Below are 25,646 nucleotides of genomic sequence, written 5' to 3'. Positions count from 1 at the left end.
GAATTATTGCAATAAGATGAGTAGAACCAGAGATATCGTCACTCCAAAACTACACTACCATCAAAAATGTCGTTTTGAGAAAACGAGAAAAACATTTCAGGACATGTTCATAGTGATTACGGCAAATGCTTGAATACTAAATTGATCAAGGATGATACAGGGGTCCAACCAGGCAAGAACGAAACTTTCGCTTCGTTAAGGGGGACACTAATTCAAATGTTCATGATGTTTTCCATCAATATTCATGAAACTTTCCATTCTTGTTAAGACCTTTGTGCTGATTTCAAATATGTAATTATTTTTCCAATAGGCCATTTAGTTCTGAAGATAAATGAAATTCATTGTTCATAATTTGCAGAAACAATAGGGGGAAAAATGCGCTACGAAATTCATATTGGCACATGCCTGGGTACTAGAAAACATAAGGAACATAATGGTAGGAATACTATTTTGATATATCAAATATTTGTAATTTTATAGCAATTCAATCTTTACTGTTCGAATTGTGGCTACCCTACTGTCTGATCTAATGCAAAATTGAAAATTTTTAAAGCAGAAATTCCAAAATCTGACCCTACATTGTATACAAGGGAAAAGTCGGTGTTTTGAGAAAACGAGAAAAAAGGAATACATTCACTTTTATTCAAAAGTACAGAAATAATTTTGCATTACTTTGCAGTGAAAGTGGCTAAAAGCCACCAGGAATGTAGTCGCTCTGACCACGGCCACCCAAATGCGGCAAAAACATCGTTTAGCGCCGTTCGCCGAATCCCGGTGGCTTACATCGCGCGCGCGGCAAGGTTGTCGTTCAGGCGGGTCGAGCTCCATGCCGACGCGATATCGCCGCAACACGCGCACGTGATAACGATCTTTATGGCGAGGCCAGATTACCGTTCGCTTTTGCCTACTGCGACGCTGACGCCGCACACCTTGCACTTGACGACATCAGTCCGCTCACGGGGTCCTACTGAGGAAAGCGAAGCCTGCCTCGGCGTCGACTGGCGCGGCTGCAACGCCGTCGGCGCGAGTGAGCAAATCCAACACCCGCTTTGTTGCTGGCATTGACGCAAGAACTCTTTAAGTTTTTTTTTGAGCATTCATCTCCCTCTGCAACAAATCCGCACGCTGCAACATTGCAGTGTCACGCCGAACGCGGCCGCTGTCCGTAACGATTTCACTCATTTGTGAGCTGGCTAGGCCTACTTCGGCATCGTCCGCGGTTTCGGCATCATTTGCGGTTGGCGGCGAGCTACTCTCGATGCTTTCAGAAGGAATGGAGCGCTTTTGAAAGTTATAAGCTGATCGCTTCTTCTTTTTGCCGAACTTGTGCCTCGTGGCGAACATCGTTGGGCATGGTGCCAACAAACCTACGAGACGCGCAGTCGCGTCGCCTGCGGAGTGGAGCAGACGATGGGAACCTCGCGCAGCCAACCATAGCGCGCGTTTTTGGTCACGTGCGCTAGTCAACGAATCGGATCGCGCGTTCGGGCTTTTTTTTTCTCTCCAGATTTCAACGTCACTGGCGTATCGACGGAGTCACTTTTGGCGGGAAATTAAAGAAGGAAGGCTCCTCTTTCCAACGAGACCAAGATGGCTGCGATCTCGCGCGTAGAAAAAGAGCTACGCGCCGCGATAAAAAGGGCTGTTTTTCCGCGGAATTCAGCTCACAGTGATGTTATAAATTGATATTGCGGACGAAATACTCTTCCCCGAGATTCCAAACTTGGTGAATTAAAGGAATATTAGCTGTAGATATCAAAAATTTCGTTTTCAAAAAATCGATTTTTTCGCGATTTTTTTCGCCGCAAAGAGCCGTGTCCCCCCTTAAAAGGCGAAGATCCGGACTTGTTTCATGACCATGTCGCACTTCACTGGCAGGGACCGATTGCGCATTTCAGCGACGTACGCCGCAAGCTTAGCCTACAGCTCCGGAAAGCGTCCAGACTTCAGCATGTAGGAAATTCCTCACTTGCCGTCACAGGTGAAAATTTCACTTCGCTGCAGTCGCCACTCTCGCACCACCTGTTCAGAAACATCGAACTTGCGGCCCGCTGCGCAGTGGTTTGTTTCTTCGGCGTAAAGGATGGCAGCCCTCTTGAACGCTGCTGTGAACGAGTGCCGAATGATTAGTGGGCCTGGAGCACTCATGACGACTGAGGAAGCATAGAAGTAGCGGCAGTCAAGTGGAACGCGTCAAACCAATGCCTTTCATCAAACCATAGAGAAAGCTAAGCGCAACAGGCAAAGAGAAACCCGCGAGCGGTATCTGCTCTTCCATGAACTACCAATACTCCCTGCAAGCGCCGCCGTTCTGAGGGTGCTGCCACGAATGGAACAGCGGCGCTTCTGTCAACTATCGACACCCCCTCATGAGTGTTGCGTGCACTGTAAAACTCTCAAAAATGTTGAATAACCCAAGTACCTCGGCGTTCACTTCTCAAGCGATCTTTCTTGGCAGGATCACATTGCAGAGATTGCCGCAAAAGGGAATAACACACTAATGTTCTTGGCTCGAAATTTTCACCCCTGTCCTCTGGCAACCCAAAAGTTATTATACACGACATATGTAAGGCCTATTTTTGAATACGCGTGCACGATATGGGACCCTTATCAGGACAACCTTAAATACATCTTAGAGCCCGTACAAAATCGAGTGGCACGCTTTATCACTGGGAGCTATCGTAGATCTAGTAGTGTCACAGAAATGAAAATACGCCTAGCGCTTACTACGTTAGCCGAACTCCGGCGCTGCTTGCATCTCAAATTTTTTCATAAGATCTTTTACAACAATACTGGCATTAATAAATCAAAATACATGCTTAACCTGCAATACATATCCCATCGCCGTGAACACACATTAAATGTAAGGCCAATGAAGTCAAGAACGAACTTGTTAAAGTAGTCTTTTTTCCGAAAAACCATCAATGAATGGAATGCTCTGTCTGAGGACACCGTTTCTAAAACATCAAATTCAGCCTTTTTCGATGAACTACTTGGCGTAATCAGTTCGCATGTTTCGATGTTTCTTTTTTTATTTTATTTTTCACGTTTGCTTGCTTACTATATATATTTATGAGAGCATGTGTTTATATATTCATGTATGCCCATGTATGTGTATACAGTCGCCGACTGATTTTCTGGACTCCAAAAATTCGGACATGCTCGATTATTCGGTCTGCTTCGCGGCGGCGCCATTCTCCCCATAGACCATAATGTATAACAACTGCAGAAAGTTTGGACACCTTGCAACCTCTAGTCGGATTTTTCGGACACTCCTTGAGCCAGCTCGATCGAGAGCACCATGCACCGACTCTGGCCGTTGCATGGTTCAACTACTTGCTAAACGCCATTTTTGTTTTGAACGGAGCCTCCTTGCTGCCCCACGAAGTGGCGCTACTGCAAATCCCTGCTCATCATCATCGTTTCTGCCTGGTTCGATAGAGTGGTTCTACAGCAGTTCCGGTTTCAGCTTAGTAAGCCGTGTCAAGACAATCCAGCAGCTGATTTGTTTCTTCGCGCAGGACGCTGCGAGTAGGCCACGTTTTTCATTTGTGCGACTGGTGTCGGCATGGTGGTGTTTGCTTTGTGTGCTGTTTCGAGGTTCCGGTGATCCAACGCGACATACGGAAACATCGCGTCAAGTGTCTAATGGCGCCGACAGTGCCCGCGCAGACTGCGCTGGGGAATGCCGGCAAGCGGGTGCCGGGAGGCCCAAGATTTATCTCCTTTCGATGTGCTCCCTACTGACGCGGAAAATGTTCTGCCAAGACCTGCGCAGTTTTTGCATTGCGATTCCTGACACCGTCTCATTTGACAGTTTCACAGATGCTGACACTGCTGTACTGACATGCGCAGAACTCGACGACGGCGAGATCATTCGTCAGGTTTCTGGCACGGCATCGGAATGATGTTGATGTGGCTTCATGCGCAAATGCACAGGGCGCTTGGAGGCTGTTGTTTCGATCTCTGAGGCTTGTTCTGCTGGGCCGCCCGATGGAGACGACGCACCGCCGTGTTTGCGCGACGAAAAGTGGAAACGCTACGTTTTAACCGATGCGTACGCAATAAGCTGGCACGGTTTATGCGAATACAAGACACATTATGTTCAATGGCCGCTGAGTCGGAGATTTTGCTTCACTACTTTTAATACGAAACTACTGTTTAAGCGGGTACGGTTTAACGAGGTTTTATTGTATTGACTGCATCAGGCAAAGTGTGCACCGTTATGTCCTGCTAGTTGTCACATGTATCATGAATATTTCTGTGGGCTTCAATTGCTTGCACTCGTCACTGGGATGCAAAACACGCGGCATTGCCATTAGTTTCAGATTCAACACATGTACTCCACTAAACAGCGTGCAATGAAAACGTGAATAAAATGAGGCATCAGTCCATATCAGTCTGCACAGAGCGGTATTGAGCTGCATAGAGTGGTGCGGTGGTTGGCTAAGCATTTTTACTAAGTAGCCTCCATGAAAATTTTATATTTTACTTTGGTTAGAAATGCAGTTCGATAATCGGAGGTTTTTCTTGGACATTTGTATTAGTTCTGATAAACAGTATTCCAGCACCATTACTTTTAAGGTGCTTTTACACAGGTTTGTTTTAATCCCATGCATCTTTATTCTGTTGGCATGTTATGTGGCATTTGTCAGTGTCATTGAGTTGAATTAAGGAAGTGCACCGGGTGTTCTTGTTTTGGATTTCAATTGCAGAGGCCCGAGATCTGTGTGATGTCAAGCTGGCTTCTTTTCCTGATGGCGTCACAAATGATGATGTCAAGAAGCTCTGTAAGGACGGTACTGTAGTGCGAGAAATCGTACAAAACAAAAAACTTGCGTAAGTGGTGCAATTTGCTAAGATGGCTTGAAATTTTTTTTTATGGAAAAGTTGCGAGCTTGAATGTGTTGCAGTTAATTTAAATTAACTCATGGTAATAACTGCTGTTGATGTTATGTCCGGGAGCTTGAACTTTGATGGCTGTAGATGGAGAAAGGACGTATGCCCAAATTGCCTGCCTATCGTATGCCAGTGCTTTAAAAGGGTATTGACACAATTTTTCCGAGCCTTTTTGGTTAGATTAAAGGTCCAGGACCTCTAATCCGGGGGCAACAAGATTTTTCACACGAAGTCCACTGTCGTCGATCGAGTCGCTCATTGATTTCATGCAAGCTAAATTATTGCCACTAGTGCTCGCACAACAGCTGGACATTGCAGTTGTGAACCTGAAACCCCCGCGAAAGCAAGTGCAGATTTTTTACTATTTCAGCGTGCCTAACGCTTGATATGCTGTTTGGAGGAGTAACTAAACAGTTTATTTTTGATAGTCTACTTTATATGTTTCTTTTTTTAAACACAAGTGGCGAATTTGATTTCAGAGCTTCAAATCTTTTTTTACGGAAGTTCAGATAGCGCAGTGATTGGTTATAACGGTTGGATTTTTCTTGATATCGTTGCAAGTGGACTGCACTGTATTGCAATCGTTAGAGGTGAGCTTTCTCTGAGCGACAAGCATAAGTTTTTAGGAATCATCTGAAACTAAGTTTACGTTTATTCCTCATCTTAAGTATCTGGAGGTGAAATGCCTTAAGATGCAGTACCTTTTAAAACGTCTATTGCGCAGATGAGGTAGTGATAGGAAATATCTCCTGAACTTGCGTAAGTCTTCCCTGCTCATGCCTTGGCTAGGGTGCTATAAGACACTGTATAAGGCTATAATTTTGCAACACTAAGTGCTTTCAAAATTCTAGACCCTGTTCACAATCTACGCGTCCGCCTCGCAACCGGCGCATTCAGGACAAGCCCAATACAGAGCCTCTGTGTAGTCAAATGAGTGATCTTTTCACCTACAGCGGTCATATTTAAGTTTTACATATTTTCTTAGAGTACATGCAAACAGTGAACACACTTCTTATGCAACCATAAATGGTGACCTTTGCCAGAGTATCATGAACGACCCACAGCAAGAGAGTCCTTGTCGCTATGTATAAGGTATCTTTGTGTAGAAATGGTGTCCCACTTTTTGAACAATCCCCGATGGCCCCCCACAGTCATTTCTGCCGTGGCACTGGCAGCTTATAATTGTGACACGTCGCAAAATGCCCCAGAGACATTAAATTCACTTCCTCATACTCCAGGCAAAGTACTCGTGTCCTGAATGTTACACTGATGCATCAAGGTCACATTCCGGTGGGCTTTATGCAGCACTTGGTCCATCCTTCTCTGAATCGGATTTTCTGCATCCTGAAACTAGTATCTACATGGCCGAGACGTATGCAGTATTGAAGGCTGTCAAACACACCAGGAACACAAAGACAAAAAAAGTGATTATATTCATTGACTCTTTAAGTGCTGCAAGATTCATTAGGTTGCTCACTAAACCTAAAAAATCTCGTACTTTATAACCTTTATTCACTCCTGCCTACAAGCTATATCTCTAAGCAGCATATTACAATATGCTGGGTGCCTGGATATAGAGGTATTGAGGGCAATGTACTTGCAGCTGAAACTGCCACATCATTAGCCAGAAAACCCACGAACTTCTCTGTAGCTATACCTGCGATAGACTTGAAGCCTTTCTTACAGAAATAGCTACGGAGTTATTGGCAGCGCTTATGGGACACTGAAACATCCAATTAGTTGTCGGCGGCCTAGCACGACGACAGCGGCCTCAAACTTACTGAAGCTGCTTGCCAGCTTTTCAGCCAGCCCCCTCTTCTCGGCAAACACTCGCATGGCATATTCCTCGTTGACGATACGTATTCTCCGTGCATGCGCGCAGTAGTGCTGAAGTACTGGGGCACCTTTTTCATTGCCGGGTGCCGGAGTTTGAAATAGAGTTACGTTATCGCGCCCCTGTTCTCGTCGCGACGATTGCATTCATGAGGCTGACGTAACGTGCAGCTTCTGCCTGTGTCGGGCCTGAATCGCCTGTGCTGTCGCTTTCCGTGTCGTCCGCGACGCTAGTCGACACTTCGGCAACAACAGAGGCAACAATGGCGAAAAGTCGAACCTCGCAGCCGACATCTCTTCGCGGTCGCAGCGGCGCTGCCGAGCAACTTCTTCGCATTCCAAAAGCTACACACCGTAGTCAGCAGCATATCCCTGTCGCGTGCCAGCGCCGACTTCGTGTTACGTTCGATAGCACGGATGATGTCTAATTTTTCTTCTATGCTGAGCACCCGGCATCTTTTTTATCCGAGCTTCGGCATGATGCGAGTCCTGGTTAGCACGACGCCACAACGCTCTCTGGCACGGCGTCGAAATGAGGTTGATGTGGCTTCACGCGCAAACGCACAGGGCGCTTGGAGGCTGTTGTTCCGATCTCTGATACCCCTTTCACACGGGCACCCGCGAACTCCGTTGAGCATGAAACTCCCTAACGGAGATTGACGGCAATGGAGCTGCGGCCGTGCTACACGGCACAGTGCGAGCTTTCGACGGGCGCCGCACGGGATAGAAACGGCGCTGCTGCGCTTACTTCCGCGTGCAACTGTTCACACATACGGTCGCCGTTAATGTAATCCATGTGTATTTTTTTAACGAAGTATGTAATAACAAAATCACAGCGAGAAACTTTGCGGTACGTTGCCGCAAGACTTTTGTTTTCCAAGCATAGCGAAGTTGCAAGCGGTGCTGGCCACACTGCGCTCTTGCTTTCGTGCGTGGGCAGCGCGGGTCACGTTGTTCGGCCGGTGCGCTTCGAGTTGTGATTCCGCTATGTAATCGTGCGTGCGTGTGTTCGCAACGATAATGCGCCGGGATCGCTCATGGTGCATGTCACCCGGAGTTTTACCCGTACGGCTTGAATGACGCCACGTGAGGCTCGCATGCGTATAAAAAACAAACGAAATGACAGAACGATGTTTCCCGATGCGGCGTGGGGAAGTATTAGTGTAGAGGGTACAGGCGCTGATGCCCTTAAAAACAGTAAAACTTCCATCATGTGCTATATACAGTCGAAACCCGCAATAACGAAATCGCCGGGGAAAGCAAAACATTTCGCTTTTGCGGGAATTTCGTTAGCGCGAGAATAAGGCAGAAAAGACAGGGAAGGGAACTGGCTTGCAAAAAAAAAAAAATTATTGCCAAAAGTCAGTCAGCTTACTTTGCCGAGCCTTGCCTTGCAGCAATTTTACTGCTCTCGACTTGCACTGCAAGAAGTGGTCCATTGCCACGTTGTCATCATGCTCACCGAAAAATGATCGAATTACATCGAAGGCATTCAACACATCCCGTGGGTTCGCAGTCCTCTCTTGATTTGGTGTCTGGTGGTCGTCGGCGTCGTCGGCACCTTGGCAAACGCTACTTATGATGACTTCATCAGTCACCTCTTCATGGACGACAACACCTTCATCCACACAAAGGAACTCATCGATGCTGAGGCCATCCGGAACACCATCTGTCACGGCAGAAAGTTCATCCCATGCGTGGGCCAGCGATGGCGGCACTGCGCCGTCAGCACTGTCAACTAGTGCACCTTCAGGCGAATCTTCTTGCGATGCCACTGGATCAGCGCATGATGCTTGCCGAGTGGCAATGAAGCCGGCATGATTAAAACAATTAGCTATCACGCCTGGCGACGTCGCAACCCATGCGGCGGCCATCATCTCAAGCGCCATGAACATGTCCACTACGGTGGGACGCTTCAACTGGAGGTTCAGCAGCAGACGCTGAATCATCCTCTCCTTGTAGGCGCACTTGACGCTACGAATGACGCCTTGATCAAGCGGCTGCAGCACGGAAGTGCAGTTCGGTGGAAAAAAAACCAAGCGCACGTTTCCCAGTTCCACGTCATCGACATGGTGGGCACTGCAATTGTCCACAAAAAGGCAGACCGATCTGCCTGCCTTCCGCATGTCCGTATCGAAGGCCTCGAGCCAGCTGCCAAATATGGCCCGGGTCATCCATGCCTTCAGGTTCGCGGTGTACTGTACGGGCAGCCGACGATTTCCCTTGAAGCAGCGGGGCTTCTTACTTCTGCCGATCACAAGTAGTGGCCGTTTATCTGTGCCGTCCATGTTGGTGCACAACAAAATTGTTACACGCCGCTTGCTGTGTTTCCCCCCGCGGCATTCTTGGCCTTAAGTCCAGGGTCTTCGATGGCAGCATCTCGTAGAATAAGGCCGTCTCATCTGCGTTGTAAATGTCCGAGGGCTTGTACTGGTCCAATACTTCTTTGTTGGTCAGCAGCCACGACGACGTTGTCAAAGGGTCGACGGCTGCTGCCTCCCCGGAAATGACTTTGGCCACTATGTCGTGGCGGGCTTTGAAACGGCTCAACCAGCCAGGGCTAGCCTTAAAATCAGCGTGCCCGAGAATGCATGCGAAGTCCAGCGCTTTCTGCTGAAGAACTCTGCCAGACAGCGGCACTTTGTTGGCACACTGTTCACAAAACCATGCAAACACCGCCTTGTCAACGTCTGGAAAAGCCGCAGCGCTCACCGTTTTGTTTTTCGCACTCGCACCATTTCCGAGCGCGCCGAGAATGGAGGCCTTGTTTTTCAGAATTGTCGATATCGAACTGCACGCAATTCCAAATTCTTCGGCGATATCCATTTTCTTCCTGCCCTTTCCAGCTTGGGCAATAATTTCAGCCTTATCCTGCAGTGTGATAAATTTCCTCTTTTTGGCTGGAGGCGGCATGTTAGCAGGCTGTCAAAGCAAATGGTCCGATCGGCACAGAGACACACAATTGACGCACTCTAGCACCAACGACACTGAGCAAACGACCATGTGCGGCGGTACACAAAGCCCACTGATACTAAAGCGTCATCCGGGTTATCGGAGCCTTCACGTGTAGTAGATGTCGATTTGGCTGCCACGCACGCAGGCGTTTCGCTCCGCATTTAGCACAAGCTGTAATGGCACACAGGATTAAATAAAACGTGCTCACTGCGAGATCGCCTACGGTTCTTGTCTTCTTTTTTTTATTTGTATCATTTAAATGCTAATTGCATTTTTGGCCCGGACACTGCGCAGTCACCCGTTGCGACGGGCGAACGACCACCATCATCATCATCGCTGTCGTCTGTCACGAGCGGTGGTGCGAGGCTTTTTTTATTGTAAACAATGATGGCGGCGGCCACGCAAGTGTGCTGTGGCGGTAGTTAATGCAATTTAAGCGCACAACGAATGCATTTGAGCAGTTTCCGGACACTACTAGTGTTACATGAGTAGATTATTTGCGGACTGTCGTTTCAGAAAATTTCGTTGATGAGGGATTGCTATAGAAAAAAGTTTCGTTGTCGCGAGATAGGAAATGCATTGACTCCTATGGCTCTTCGCCGGGAATCCGAAAATATTTCGTTGCGGCGAGAATTTCGTTCCCTCGGGATTTCGTTACCGCGGGTTTCGACTGTATCTCAAGGCAAAAAAAAAAAAATTAATGCTAAAAGTTGTAAATGACCCAGTTACGACGATTTTACTAGTGTGGTTTTCTGCGGAACTGTAGCTACCTGGGAACTAGAGTACTCCATCCAACTGTAATGGTCGTTGCTGAACTCCCTTCGCCCAAAATCTCCATTTAACTTCCTTGGCACAAGGGAGACCGTGTGACACGAAGCGCAACTCCATTGGCTTAAAGACGAAGGAGTTCAGTGGAGTTTGCGGGTGCCCGTGTGACAGCGGTATGAGGCTTGCTCTTCTGCCAGACCGCCCGATAGAGTGGACGCTCCACCGTGTTTGCGCGACGAAACGTGGAAACGCTACGTTTTAACCGATGCGTACGCAATAGCTGGTACGGTTTATGCGGATACAAAACACATTATGTTCAATGGCCGCTGAGTCGGGGATTTCACTTTACTACTTTTAAAACGAAACTACTGTTTAAGCGGGTACGGTTTAACGAGGTTTTACTGTATACGTCAACCGATTTTAGGCACTTTTTAGCCAGTACTGGCCTTAGTGCCATGAAAACAACCAGGCTTGCCACTATTTTTTCTAGAGTTGACGTCTGGAGCCTTCATTTAATGCAAAAATAAAAATGAAAATATCATATCACTACATCAAGCTGCTCTATGCAGTTATGTACAGCCTTTGTACTGAATGAGACCAAAGGTGACCAAGATGGCTGTCTGGCTTACATACCAAAATTTGGAGGTTGAGTGTAATCTTAAGTATAAGATTACTGCCTGTGCTCAGACAGTACTTTTAGGCACTAGCTTGCTTTATGTAGTTATGTATTGGTTTTGTTTATAGACCAACCTTTTTCTCCATCTACCCTTACATTTTTATCTTTTGACAAATGCCGTTGTTTTTCTTTAGGCTTACATGCGTAAGCACAGACTTAGTTTGCTAGCTCCAGAAAATGTGCAGTTTCCTGCGAGTTTATAGATTAACAAAGGTCGTAAGGCTTGCGTTTTGTTTTGCTTTTGTGTGTCCAGGTGTGCTTTTGTGCGGTATCCCAACAAGGAAAAGGCTGTGGCAGCTGTGCGCTCGTTGCGGGGGACCAACCTAAAAGGGGTTCCCATCAAGGTTTCATATTGTGGTGAGCGATGGACCAATCCAGCATCGTGCCCTCAGTTCCAGCCGGACACTTTGGATGTGCGGCGAGTACCTAAAGAGTACCAAGACAAGCAAAAACTTGCTGCACTATTCCCCACAGGCGAAGTGCTCAAGGTACAGCGAGATGGGTGAGTTACTGTTGTCAGTCTTGAAAAATGCAGTGATGCTGATGTCTTACTTTGGTGGCAGTGGCAGGCCAATGAATGGCTCTGAGGATCCACTTGGACTCAGTGGTTCCAGAACTATATGGTGACTGACCAACTTTTTATCTGAAGGGAACTATAGGGAGCTGAAAAGGCAAAGGACAGTAGAGTTTTAATGGCACTGGGCAGATGTTGGTAACATACTACAAGCCAGTCATAGAATGAAGCTGCTACCATAGAAGCTGCTACCATACATGCTCGGTGCCTTTGGCTTGGCTTCATTATGTTCTCTCAGCTAGCTAACTGCCAAGAATAGAGGTGGCTGTGAGATGCCTGTACAAAAACACTGTCACGTGGCTTGTTACTTAAGTGAAATGGTACTCAAGTTATACACAAGAGGCTGGCATGGGAGGTGAGTCATTTCTGCATGCCGAGGAAGGCAGCACAAAAAAGTAAGCACGATGAAAGGAACGTCCACAGGACGGGCACAAACTTCCAACTATATTTTTCGGAAGATGGAAACGGGCCTATATGAATACACATCAGGTAATGCGTGCCACAAAACTGATAAAAAACTCAAGCCTTTCCGTATTATCCCTATCATACACACACACCATATCGAATGGATTGCATCACAGGCATGCTAGTCACGGTGCTTTGTTGATGGTGGGGGGGTTCCAAGATCGGGCCGTGCTCACAAACCTTTCAAAGCGTTTCGAGACTAATCCGCTAGGTCAGGGCGCATTTGCCGTCGTGCCATAAAAAGGGCAGGTTGTACATCAATGGGTAGCCTACTGCATAGAGTCCAGGCTGAGTTAGCACAAAGTTTGATCAACAAGCTGTTCTGGACTGATTGAGCAACTTATTCTGATTTTTCTTCTGTGAAGCTTCACAGGCACTGGCAACATGTGTGGCTTTCTATAAAAATACATATAGTGAACCATGGTGGCATTGAATTTTGGCGCAGCAGTTGTCAGCAAAAATCTTATGGTATCAGCCAACATTCATGTTGTATGGCATGAGTTTTGAGATAGTTGTGCCATATGTATGCAGTGATCTGAATCAGGGACAGAAGACTATGCGCATTCTCTGTAGTACTGCTACTGGTTTCATTCTATCGACAGGTTTTTGGCTGTGTATAGATGGGCATGAGACATCTCTTTGACCACTATTGATCATTTCGAATCTCCATCTTTCTGTGAACCTCTTGTTTGGAGTTAAATGATACTAGTATAATTTGATATGAACTGGCCTAATGTTGATGCATCTAGTTACAAGTTAGCAGTTAAATTAAATTAACCCCCTCCCCCATTCCCTCCAAAGGCAGTCGATGGCACATTACAAGTTTTTTGTATTATTCTGCACATACACGTCCTGCTTGCATACTTTTAGTTTGCTTTTGACCTTATAAGAAATGATGAATGAATCCGCAAGTTATCTGATGTCTTTTTAACTGCCCTGGTGGCTTAGCAGCTATGATGTTGCGCTGCTAAGCACAAGGGCGCGGGATCAAAGCCCGGGCGCCACTGCCATATATCGATGGGGTGAAATGGAAAAATGCCTGTGTGCCATGCATTGGGGGCACGTTAAAGATCCCCCGGTGGTCAAAATTAATCCGGAGTGTCCCACTACGATGTGCCTCTTATTCAGATAGCGGTTTTGGTACGTAAAACCTCAGAAGTCAATTCAATTCTGTCTCTCTTTAAAAGCGTCATAAAATTCATTTGAGAGCATGTGCTGTCATTGGCTTTCAATGATTACTAGACTTAACAACCAGCAGTCTAAAATGGTGGGAGACTGGTGCTGCAACCTCTATGCACAAAAATATACTGTAAACTCGTAACGAATATTTCAGAATAACAAACTTTTAGAAAATCCCAGGCAGTTTTCCTATGAATTCTGTGCAAAAACCTTCCAGTTGAATGAACTTGAAGCTCCTGGTGGATAGTAACACCAGCTACAATTAGAAACTGCTGGCATAAAGCAGGCGTTTCCCTTCCCCCCCCCCTGTGCGGTGAAAGCGAGCAAGAGGAACAGCGAGACGAGGTGATCAAGCCCGGGATGTGGGCAGAGGTCTGTCACCAGTTAGATGTTGACAGCAACACTTAGTTTGAAGACTATGTGCAATGACAGTGAGCTCGTTACCTGTGCTGAACTATCATATCTGGAATTGTTTCCAGTGTTCGTCCCGAAATAAGAGTGCGACGGGGAAGATGCAATGGCAGAGGCAGATTCAAATACAGTGCAGTCCACTTATAACGATACCACATATAACAATATATCGGTTACAGTAGAATCTCGATGGTACGATTACGGTTGATCCGAATTTCGCGATGATACGAATTTCAAAAGTGTTTTGGATGGTCTACGTTATATAGAATACGCTATGATTTGGGATTATACGAACAGTTTCTCAAGCCTCCGCGGATGATACAAACGCGCCAACGACAGGCGCACGTGAGCGGGGCGACGCGGCTGGTGTCGGAGGGGGAGAGTAGCCACCATGGCTAATGTGCGGTAGCCGGCCCTTTCCACGCCCGCTACCCTTGACCTCCAGTCTCTGCTGGCTGAGCGGCCACTGGCCCTCCTCGCCACACCGGTCTCCCTTCACCTCCACGTCTTTTCAAGCCCGCTTCCCTTCACCCTCTGCCGGCCAAGCGGCAGCGGCCACAGGCCCTCCTCTCCACACGCCTCCCTTCACCTCCACGTCGCCGCTGCCGTAGCGTAAAGTGCGCTCGGCACATGGCTCGGCACGAAACCTGCCTAGCCAGGGCGAGTCACGTGCCTGACAACTCTGCGTCGCCCATTTCCTGGCAGCCATCGGCGTGCGCTAGCTTTTTTTTCTTCTTTTTTCGCTACGCCGCGCTTTCGCGCAGGGCGACCCCATCTGAAAGGGAAAGCCAAATCGCCATCGCTGTCACAGGAAGCTGCGCGCTGCTGCTGCATGCGTCTGTTCAGTGTTCGCTGCTGCTGCTGCCCTGTGCGATTCGAGTATAACAGCGCTGCAACGTGGACTACCTGAACCTGACGGGCGGAAGTTAAGTGCGCGTGGAAAGACCAAAGCGTTTGCTGTTCGACATGTCGCGAAAACGGAAGGCCCTTTCGTTTAAGGAGAAAAATGAAATAATCAAGAAGGTCGACGACAACCCGAAGAAGAAACGTGTCGAGTTGGCGAAGGAGCTAGGCATAGCACCGTCGACGCTGTGCACCATTGTTGGGCAGCGAGACGTTGTGATGAAGAATGCCCAGCACTACGGCGTGAATGTCAAACAGGTGAAGACTGCTACACACGTGAAGCTGGAAGAGGTCCTGCTGACATGGTTTGGCGAAGTTACAGCGGCCGGCGTCAACGTGGACGGCAAGGTGCTACGCGAGAAGGCGGACAACATTGCGCTTTCCCTGGGAATCGAAAATTTCCAAGCTTCCGGTGGATGGCTGCACCGTTTTAAAGAGAGGCATGGACTTGTCTACAGAGTCATTTGCGGTGGAGGAAAAAAAGTGGACCAGTCAGCTGTCAGCGACTGGCTGAACACGCTGCCGGCGCTGATTTCGGACTATGCACCGCGCTACATATTTAATGCTGACGAGGCGGGCCTCTTTTTCAATTTACAACCAGAGAGGAGCTTGTGTGTGAAGGGCCAGGCTTGCCAGGGCGGCCAAAAAAGTAAGGAGAGCATCACCGTGCTTTTTTGCGGGAATGCCGACAACTCGGAGAAAATTCAGCTTACCGTCATAGGCAAGTCCAAACAGCCGAGGTGCTTTCGATCGGCAGGACGTTTACCTTGCTTTTATAAAGGCAACAAGAAAGCGTGGATGACTGCGGAATTTTACCGCGAGTTCCTCACTATCCTGGATCGAAAAATGGCTGCAAAAAACAGAAAGATCTTGCTTTTCTTAGATCAGTGTTCGGCACACCTTCAAAAACGACCTTCAACCTTCAACAACGTCACCGAAACGACCTTCAACAACGTCACCGTAAGGTTCCTGCCTGCCATCACTACCAGCCATTTGCAGCCACTGGACGCTGGAATAATTCGGAATGTGAAGCATCATTTCAAAGGACTCTTAGTAAGGCGTGTCCTGGCAAAGATTGATCGCAAAGATGAGAATTTGCGGATCAGCCTGCTCGGTGCGTAGCATTTTTTGGCCATGTCCTGGGATAATGTGACCTCGGACACCATCGCGAACTGTTTTCGCAAATGTGGGTTTAAAACGGGACGGGACGCGGCTCCGATGGGAGAAAATGAAGAGCCCGATGAGGACTTTCGAATTGAAGGCTGGGGGAGTCTGCAAACTGAAGCTTCCGCACACGACTTCGTCACCTCGGACGACAACGTCGCGACCTGCGGGTTAAGATCCATTGAAGAGTTGGTCGACGAAGTGAATGAAGTCAAGACCGAGAGTGATGGTGAAGACGCTGACAAGTGCGATCAGCTGCCGTTGACGTCGATGTTCTGCGCCGCACCGTAAGTGCCGGCAACATGAGCGACGAAACCGCTGCACGGTTTTATGCCTTTCAGGCGTGTCTCGTCAACGACCTCGAGGGCAAAAAAGTGCAAGCGAGCATAACTGACTTTTTCGGCCGGAAGTAGCTGTGGCCAATAAAGTTTGTGTTCATTATCATGTCGAGATTGGCTTGTTTTGGCTCATACGAATTCGGGATGATACGAATATTTCGCGTGCTCCCGAGGAATTCGTATCATCGAGATTCTACTGTATAACAATGGGTCGACATGAGAGTGTCATTTTATGCATTAGGTCTATGGGGAAAAAATCATTTATAACGATAGGTTATCATACCTGCCAACCCTCCCGATTCGCCCGGGAGACTCCCGATTTTTTACTGAACTTTCCGATTGTACGATTACTATCTTATATCTCCCGAAAAGTGGTCTCTGTTCGCGCAATAATGGTTTTTGCGAAACCGGCGCCGCGGAATGTACAGCCGCATCGTAATCGTCAGCATCACCAACAACGGCAGCACTAGCACCATCGGTATCATTGACTAAGCAGCCGACTACAGCGCCTAGTAAGCCGACCAAAGCCAGAGGCAATGTAGTTCTTGCATTTGTGTTGCATTTCATGCATGCCTTCCTCCATGGTGCATCTTGTTGCTGCTGCTTTTGTGTATGATTTGTGTTGGCTAGGCCGTGTGTGCGGTGCACCGTGTAAAGTTAGAATTCTCGTGTGCTTGATGCCATGGCGCTATCAAAGCCGAAGAAAAGGTATTTACATAAGTTATTGCGAACTTCTGAATTTCCTTGCTTTTTGACATGAAGAAAAGAACATTTTGCATTTTGTAGAACGTTTGGATGCGACGTCGGTGTGCGACGTCAGCATGTCTCACGGTGTCAACGGCGACTTGAAACTGCACGTTTCCACGGCGAAGCATGAAAGCTATGTTCGCACCGCTGAGCAGCAAGGCAACATAGTGAACTTTCTCCGGAACAAGTGCGACGACAGTGTCATACGTGTGGAGTGCCTGTTTACGGGATTCCTCATCGAACACAACCTACCCCTTAGTGTCAGCGGCTACGTTGGGCCTCTTCTACGGAAAATATTTTCGAAATGCGACGAGGCGAATCGCTATGGATGTAGATGCAACTCTGATAAAACGCAACTATGAAGAATGCGGAGGTGGCCAACCTGAAATTTATTTCACAGTCATCGCTCTCGAGTCATCGTTTCTTTATTCAGTTTCCCTCAGCTGCTGCCCCGAGATGCCAATGAATCTGCTGAAGACTCTTTAGATGCTCTCGAAGCTGAGTTTGCCAGCCTTCCAGAGGACATTCTTAATTAAGAAAGGTGGGACATGCACTGGTCTATGGTTGGAAAAAATGACAAACACTGATAAAAAAAATGTTCCACTGAGTTGCTAAGGCCGCCGGAAGTTGAAACAGTGATGCAACCCCCCACCCCGTTGGCGCGAATAAAAAGTCTCCCGATTTTCGGTCTCCCCAGGTTGGCAGGTATGGATATTCACCGCATATCGGATATAACGATCAAAATTTTGCCGTCTGGACGGCGTTTTCCATGCCAAATAATCGTAACGTTTGCGTTGCTTAGTTCCCTGAAACGAACGATGTCGAGACGAGGCAATGTTTACCTCCGCAAGTTCGTATCTGCCGCCATTACCGTGCAGCGCTTCCCGCCCTGCCCCTGCGCACCGGAGAATAGCTGAGTAGGCGCAGGGCACCACAAGATGGCACTAGCTGCTTCATGCGCGTTGGCCACAGCCGCTCCGAAAGAGAAAGAGAGAAAACAAAAAAAGTGACAAGTAAAGCGGCGTGGTGTCGACCGTCTCGCGATAGCAGGCTGACGCCATCGAAGTAGCGTGCAACCAACAGTTCAACTTAGTTCGAAGATGGCGCTGACAAAGCGCAAAGCTGTGTCGCTTGACACGAAGATGGATATTTTGCAGGACTCTCGATGCGGCTTCAGGTGAGCGCCCTTGTGAAGAAGTATGAGCTCGCCCAGTTAACGATATCAACCATCTTGAAAACCGGGAGCACCGCGATTGTGAAGGCAGGAGCTATCAGCGGAAAAAGGGGTTAGAGACCCTTTGTACGCCAATGTTAAAACGCTTTACCAGTGGTTCATCACCAATTGCTTCAAAAAGGTGGGCTTTGTGCGTAAGGACGAACTTCCCCAACCCACTGAGACCAACACGGTGGAAGCTGCTGACATAACCGAGCTCTGGGAGCTCATTCCTACTGGTGACACAGGTGGGGCATCGAAGGAGTTTTTGACTGCAGACAGTGGTGCCTCGTTCTGTGATGAGGTCACCGATGAGGCGATCGCTGAAGATGTGCTGTCTCGACAGACGGCAAAGTTGTGCGACGGTGGCGACGGCAGCAGTGACAGTGACGAGATTGACAGTGGCTCCTTGACCCCGACCTCGATGTCCACGCAAAGTGCACTGTCGTCGGTCAACTCATTAATTGATTTTATGCATGCTAAAGGATTGCTGCCAGTATATCGTTATCGTTATCGATATCGTTATAAGTGGACCGCACTGTACTGCAACTCTGGCAGAGGCCGTAAAAATGCCTTGGAAAGCTGCAGACTTCGTGTCTCAGCAACAATTTGTGCCAGAGGTAGGGCACAAAAACATATATACTCTTTGGACAACTGTGTTACCAGTGCAAATGAAAATTATATATATATTTTTTTCAAGATGAGATAAGCAGCAACATAACTGTTACACACTTTGTATATATTGATGTACATAACTCCATAAATTGCATTTCACCCTTATTACTCTGCTGTGCCCTATGCTGTTCCATATTCTTGTGAATATTCAGTTTAATGAACTTTCAGTTAGGTGAACTATTTCCTTGGGTCCCTTGAAGTTTACTCAAGTGAGAGTTCACTGTATTTTAGTTGTAGTCCGACTCAATATGTTCATACCTGGTAGCTCTCCATGCATTTTTTTTTTTTTTTTTTTTTTAGAAATACCTTACAGGCTCCATGTAGGAGCATTATGTGAGGTGCACTAGACAATAATTTTTAACTAGAACACGGAAACAAAAGAAATTCAAGAACCAGGTATTATCCAATGGTAAAATGTAGATATGGTGTAACATTGTAATAATAGAATACTTAGGTTTTGTACATAAATTAGTGGGCCTACATGATATCCCTATAAAATCTATAAACATGATTTCAAATGATCATGTGGTTAGCAAAAACAGTCAGAGATGGTTAGTATTTTATTTCTAAATGCCATATGGTCATGAATACAGCCATCAGGGAGGTCATTCCATTGACCAAATTTGAAATCTCTTAATTCCAATAGTGTGATAATTCTAACTGCTCTGTTGGTTTCAGCAATATTTCAGTGTTTGAATAGGGAAAAACAGTAAATTTGAACTCCAGAACACGTGCAACGGTTATTATTAAGCCCATCTGGCTAAAAAGGAGCAGGAAGACCCCCCAGCCTGACGCACTCACCTACGACTCCCCCCCGCCCCCCTTGTGGGGCCGTGATCACACTACCGCGTACTCACCTGTCTTCGCCTCATCTCCATCCTAGCATGCACATTGGGCATGCAGGGGGACGGCGCGAATCAAGCTACCATCCTTCTTGGCTGGCCCTTGCACCTATAGGGGCTATATTATTGCACTTGGAACTTGGGCTTCTTCTGGCACATGTTATAGCGAGCTGATAGAGGAAATGTCGGGCACTTTCAGTGTGAGCCCAGTGACTGTTTTGCACGCTCTACTCCACAATTGATTGGGCACTATATTTAATGGGGCTCTCCTTGGAGTTCGAATTAACGTGATTCCACTGTACAATCTAAGCACTGAGGCCTTGAAGAATGGTTTCCAAGGTATCCATTGCCTTGGGACTTGTGCCTTCATGTGCAACAGAAAGAATGGCAAGGCTATCTTCGCTTGTGGTCTATCTGCAAGGGAGGAACCACCCTGCTACACGTGCTGCTGCTCCTGTGCATCATTGGTGCGGTAGTTGCAGCAGAGCATTCCTTTTTTGTCTTCTACCCACCACAGAAACAGAAATGTTATGCTTTGTGTTCTGCTTTGCTGTGAAGGAAGGTACATGTTTGCCTTGGTTCAATATTGTGTGTTACTTTTTTCATGTGCAGTAAACTTTTGTTGAAGATACGTATGGTTGTTAAAAGAGCTTTTCTTTTGATTGCTGAAAGCACATGTGCACTCTGGTTGTTCAAATTACTTTTTTGTTGTCTTAGCTATGCCCAGGTGAAGTTCCCATCCAGTGAAGCTCTGATAAAAGCACTCAAGAATCCGAAGTGCCGGACAATTGATGGCAAAAATCTGGAGTTTTCCGTGGCACTTGTCCCCAAGCGCAGTAAGTATTGACAAGTTGAGCAATGACAAACCTTTATTACAGTGTGGGAAATTTCTCAAGATACAGAGTCTGATTTCACATAGGAAATGGCATACGATTGTGCCCTCAGCGCTTATCTGATCATTGGTATTTTCCCAACTGATCTGTTTACAACTTTAGTACCGTATTTAACCCTTTCGTTGTCACGGACGTACCGGTACGTCTTCGCGCTTCCCCCCCCACAGTGTCACTGACCTACCGGTACGTTCTCTATCGTGCATTCAAAATTTCGTGCCTGAGCGCAAAGCTGGCGCTCCTGGACTGGCCGCGCCATCTGTTGAATCTTTCTACAAGTTCGTATTTTTGCCCCGCACTGTGTTGGTACATGTATTGAAGAGTACGGCGCGACTGCCACTCCCCCCTCTCTCTTTGCTGAGTGGCGCAGTTGCTGGATCACGCGTCGCGCGCGTGTGCTTCTGGGTTCAAGGGTTGTTCTGCCATCTCCGCTGGTTCGAAGGTCTTTATTTTTCTTATGTTGGTGTGTCTGCTACGGCGCGTCAAGTTCAGGGGCACGCACTGTTGCCTCCAAAAAGAGAGCGACACATGACTCGATTGCTGCTTTCGCTCTCTCGCCGCACCCTCGTTTCCGGCTTGCAGCAGTAAACGTAAAGCCCCTCAAACTTTGTTTTAGCCTTTTTTCATCTCCCTCTGTCTTGATCACACAACGTCCCATTTCTCTCCGTTGTGCGGGCGACTGAAAGCGCATCCTCCCTGCGTGCGGTTACTTTCGGATGGCTGAGTGTGCGGGACCTTCGTCTGCTCATTGGAGCGGTGGCTCTTCCGATACAGCATACAAGCCGAGCTCGGACTCGGACAGCGTCTCATCCGAGGAAGAGGTGAGTTCCGCATTGTCAGGTTCGGATGTTGAAACGGCGGAACCATCATCCCGGAAGCGTGCTCAGCAAATGGAAACCATATGGAAGAAAGGCGATTTCTCACCGACGTTTCATTTCGACACGTCACGTTCAGGACCGTCCGCGAGCGCAGCTCTTCAACGAGATGCGCAAGAAGGTAACTAGTTAAAGCTGTTTTTTGATGAGCCAATCGTTTCACATATCGTGAGTGAAACGAATCGATTCGCGCGAGTGAAGACAAGCGCACAAGGAGTTGCGCGCAAGTCACAGCTGAGAGCTTGGGTGGAGACAGATGTAGCAGAAATGTACCGTTTCCTTGCGGTCATTCTGCTGATGGGCCTGATAAGAAAGAATGCCTTGCAAGACTACTGGAGCACGAACCCTATGTTGCACACATCATTCTTTGCAGCCATTTTTTCATTGAACCGCTTCCTGCTCCTCCTGCGGCTTCTCCGTCTGAGCGACTCCACAGATATCGCAGATCGACTAAGAACAGAGCGGCCATTTATGGAAGCAATTCAGAGCAAGCTGAGTAGCTTACTAATTCCACACCCACCCGCCGTGGTTGCTCAGTGGCTATGGTATTAGGCTGCTGAGCACGAGGTCGCGGGATCGAATCCCGGCCACGGCGGCCACATTTCGATGGGGGCGAAATGCGAAAACACCCGTGTACTTAGATTTAGGTGCACGTTAAAGAACCCCAGGTGGTCGAAATTTCCGCAGTCCTCCACTACGGCGTGCCTCATAATCAGAAAGTGGTTTTGGCACGTAAAACCTCATAATTTCTTTCTTTCTAATTCCACACCAAGACCTGTGCGTAGACGAGTACGATGCCATGGAAAAGGCGGCCGTCATTTCGGCAATACATTCCTTCGAAGAGGCACCGCTTTGGTGTCAAGTTCTTTGTTCTCTGCTATGTCAAAACCGGCTACATTCTGAAATTTGTTGTGTACACTGGGGCGACGACAAACATGACCATGGTTAAGGATTTGGGATTTTCTGGCTCCATCGTTCTAGAGCTACTTGAAGACTACCTCGGAAAAAAACATTAACTATTTGTAGATAATTGGTACGGTAGTCCAGCACTGTTCAACTGCCTTCAAGATAAAAAAAAAAAACAACACATGTGGAACTGTTCGGACCAACAGGAAGGGTCTTCCAAATTTCTCAAAAAAAGATGAAAAAAAAAGGGGGGGGGAAATGGAGTCATATCATACTAAGACGCTTCTTGCACTCAAATGGCATAAGAAAGGTGTACATGTCCTAACGTCAATGCATGATGCACGTCTGGAAGACACTGAAGGTGGATAGGGTAATGGGCGAGAACAAGCAAAAGCCTGCATGTGTTCTCGAATACAATATGAAGATGGGATTAGTGGACAAGGCGGACATGATGTGAGTTTTGCTGAAAGCATTAGGAAGAGCCTCAAGTGGTGCATTTTTTTTACATGTGCCTTCTAAATGCCTTCATCTTGTGGCGTGAAAATGGTGGACGCAAAACATTGGGCGAATTTTGCTTGAATGTCGTGTGCCAACTGATACAAGAGTTCCACACTGCTAGAAGGAGAGGTAGAAAACGGAGCAGTGATGACCCGGCAAGGCTCACGGCACTACACTTTCCCCAGATGGTTCCTGCGAGCGGAGCCAAAGGGAGCTGCACCCATCGGAGGTGTCACGTGTGTGCGAACACTGTTCGAGGGCAAAAGAAAAGGAAAGACACCCGTGTGATGTGCGCCGAGTGTGACAAAGGCTTGTGCCTGGACCCATGCTTTAACATCTACCACTCTCAAGAAGTATTGAGCAGCGTTTTTTTTTTTTTTTCTATGTTACCCTCATCTCATTTATAGTCAGGCTGATGAGGATGATGTTTACTAACAACAGCTGCAGAACACTGAAATGTGCATATTCCATTGACTATGTTATTTGTACACCAATCATAGTCAAAAATAAATTGCTATATTCATTCCCTGTTATGCTCGTTCCCTGAAACCAAGCCGACATTGGGGGTGCGTCATGGCCAGAAAGGTCTGACAGCGAAAGAGTTAAGCTGGCATTATTGTTTAGCACAACTGTTCATAATTTAGTGCAGTAACTTCTGACAAAAGCCATGTGATGGGTGGCTAAATGACAAAGTGAAACTAGGTAGCAGTGTTTTGGTATGGTGTCTGCTGGCGGACAATGTGCATGGCAAGTTAGTATGGTTAAAATCTTAACACTAGTGATTTGTACATTCTCAAGCTCTGGCTTGTGTACATAAATTTCACTTGAAATTCAGCTCCCTGTACTACTGCCTCGAGCAATAAGTGCAGAAACAGATGTAGTGGTTCACTGTTCTTGAGTCAAGCATTTTACTTTATTGAGGAGTCTGGTCTTAGGGTAGTGTTTACCTAACGCTTGTAGTTGGGTGCTTTGTTGTGCATCCCTGGATGAAAATTGCCAATTCTTATTTCTGTTTTGATTTGCAGAACATACCAAGGCTGCAGGCTTCAAGGCAAATCAAAATGCTGTCTTAAGCCCCCAAAACAAGAAGGCTAGAAATGCAGCCAAGCAGGAAGCAGAAGCAGCCAAGACCCCCACAAAAGGCCAGACTCCCAGCAAACAGCCTAGTAGCCCTACTCTGAAGGGCTCACCTCACACTCCTACCCCACAGAAGAAGCAGAGGCGGAAGAGATCGAAGACGCCTGGGCAGCAAGCGGGACCCAAAACACCCGGGCAGCAAGCGGGACCCAAAACACCCGGGCAGCAAGCGGGACCCAAAACACCCGGGCAGCAAACGGGACCCAAAACACCCGGGCAGCAAGCGGGACCCAAGACGCCCGGCCAGCAAGGGGGACCCAAGACGCCCGGCCAGCAAGGGGGACCCAAGACGCCCGGCCAGCAAGGGGGACCCAAGACGCCCGGCGGCCAGCAAGGGGGACCCAAGACGCCCAAGCAGCAAGGGGGACCCAAGACGCCCGGCCAGCAAGGGGGACCCAAGACGCCCGGCCAGCAAGGGGGATCCAAGACGCCCAAGCAGCAAGGGGGACCCAAGACGCCCGCACAGCAAGGGCCGCCCAAGACACCAGCGGGACCCAAGACGCCTGGGCAGAGGGGGTCGAAGACACCAGGCCAGGCAAAAGGAGGTGCCAAGACACCCAAAGGAACACCTAACCATAAGACACCAGGAATGAAAGGAACTCCAGCCATGGCTTGAGAAGCATCACAAGTTTTTTTAACAGCTGTGAATAGAGGGACTGAAGAAAGGGCAGGGTTGGGAGGACATCTTCTTGCAACATGACAGTGCAGTATGGTTCACTCAAAGGAAACACCAAATAAATATTGCAGTGCTAATTATCGCTCTGTTTTGGTATGAATGTCTGAAAAGTAATTTTTCATCAATACATGTATACCTAATGCATCACATCTGGCACTTTATCCCTATTAATGTAAAGAAGTGTTGATGTTGGCTTAAATACTGTTTAGGTGTTGCCTTCATGAGTGGACCATACAGAACATTGCCATAGTCACTTGGCATTATTAATACAGTCTACCATAATTCCATCATGTTAGTGTCGAATAAAGTGTATGACCATTCAATGCTGTGTTTAATCTTTAGGGCCTGGCAGCTCATCATGCTTCCACTTGTAGATGCACGAGATAGTAATGTCTTGGGGAGGTCGTGAACTAAGTACTGCTGCTTTGTACTATCAAAAGCAACATATCGTAGGCCATCAGCTGCGTTGGTGGCGCAGTGGACCGAGGCAACGTTCTTGGACAATACTTCAGTTTCGCAGCTCCCTATGCGAGCCCATTGGCCGGCGTGGCCGCAACGGGTGTCACTGAAACTACCGGCGCTGCAGTCGCGTCTTTTGTCATGCGCCGCGCGTCGTTTGCGCTGACTGGCCTGTAGGCGCTTATCCGTCGGTAAATGTAGTTTACATACGTAGTCTGAGTTATGTGACAAGCCTACCGCGCTAAAGTAATGGGGACTTCACGGTGTCTGTGCACTATCGGCGCTGCAGTGACATATCTCGCGCAGCGCGCGTCTACTCCTGCGGTGGGTCATTTTCCCCAACAGGCCTGTGCCGTTCGATCTTTGACGATTGTGTTTTGGCTGCCCGCACAATATTTTATGCCAAGGACCCTCGAATGACATGTCTAGCTAGTTTAGAGGCTGCTACTACACCGCAAATGCGCGGTCGTGCAATGCGATTCCGCTTTTCAACCAACTTTTTCTCTATAAAAGCGCCACGGTTCTCCCTTCAGCGGGGGCTTTATTTTTTGCTGCTTATTCTT

At 47.7% G+C, this 25,646-nt stretch overlaps 1 protein-coding gene across 1 annotated transcript in view; it reads left to right on the top strand.

Annotated features, from left to right (window-relative positions):
* The window catches only part of LOC126547249 (uncharacterized), a 49,515-nt gene extending 24,568 nt beyond the window's left edge, over positions 1-24,947 (top strand). The window contains exons 6-9 of the mRNA XM_050195201.3: positions 4,716-4,839; positions 11,385-11,633; positions 20,360-20,478; positions 23,837-24,947. Of these exons, the coding sequence (XP_050051158.1) occupies positions 4,716-4,839; positions 11,385-11,633; positions 20,360-20,478; positions 23,837-24,564 (1,220 nt within the window). The 3' untranslated portion in view covers positions 24,565-24,947. The remainder of the gene's footprint in view (positions 1-4,715; positions 4,840-11,384; positions 11,634-20,359; positions 20,479-23,836) is intronic.
* The last annotated feature ends 699 nt before the right edge of the window (positions 24,948-25,646 follow it).

Source organism: Dermacentor andersoni, chromosome 1, assembly GCF_023375885.2.
Source record: "Dermacentor andersoni chromosome 1, qqDerAnde1_hic_scaffold, whole genome shotgun sequence".
In the NCBI taxonomy this organism is placed as follows: Eukaryota; Metazoa; Arthropoda; class Arachnida; order Ixodida; family Ixodidae; genus Dermacentor; species Dermacentor andersoni.
This window is presented reverse-complemented; position numbering and strand designations above follow the sequence as displayed.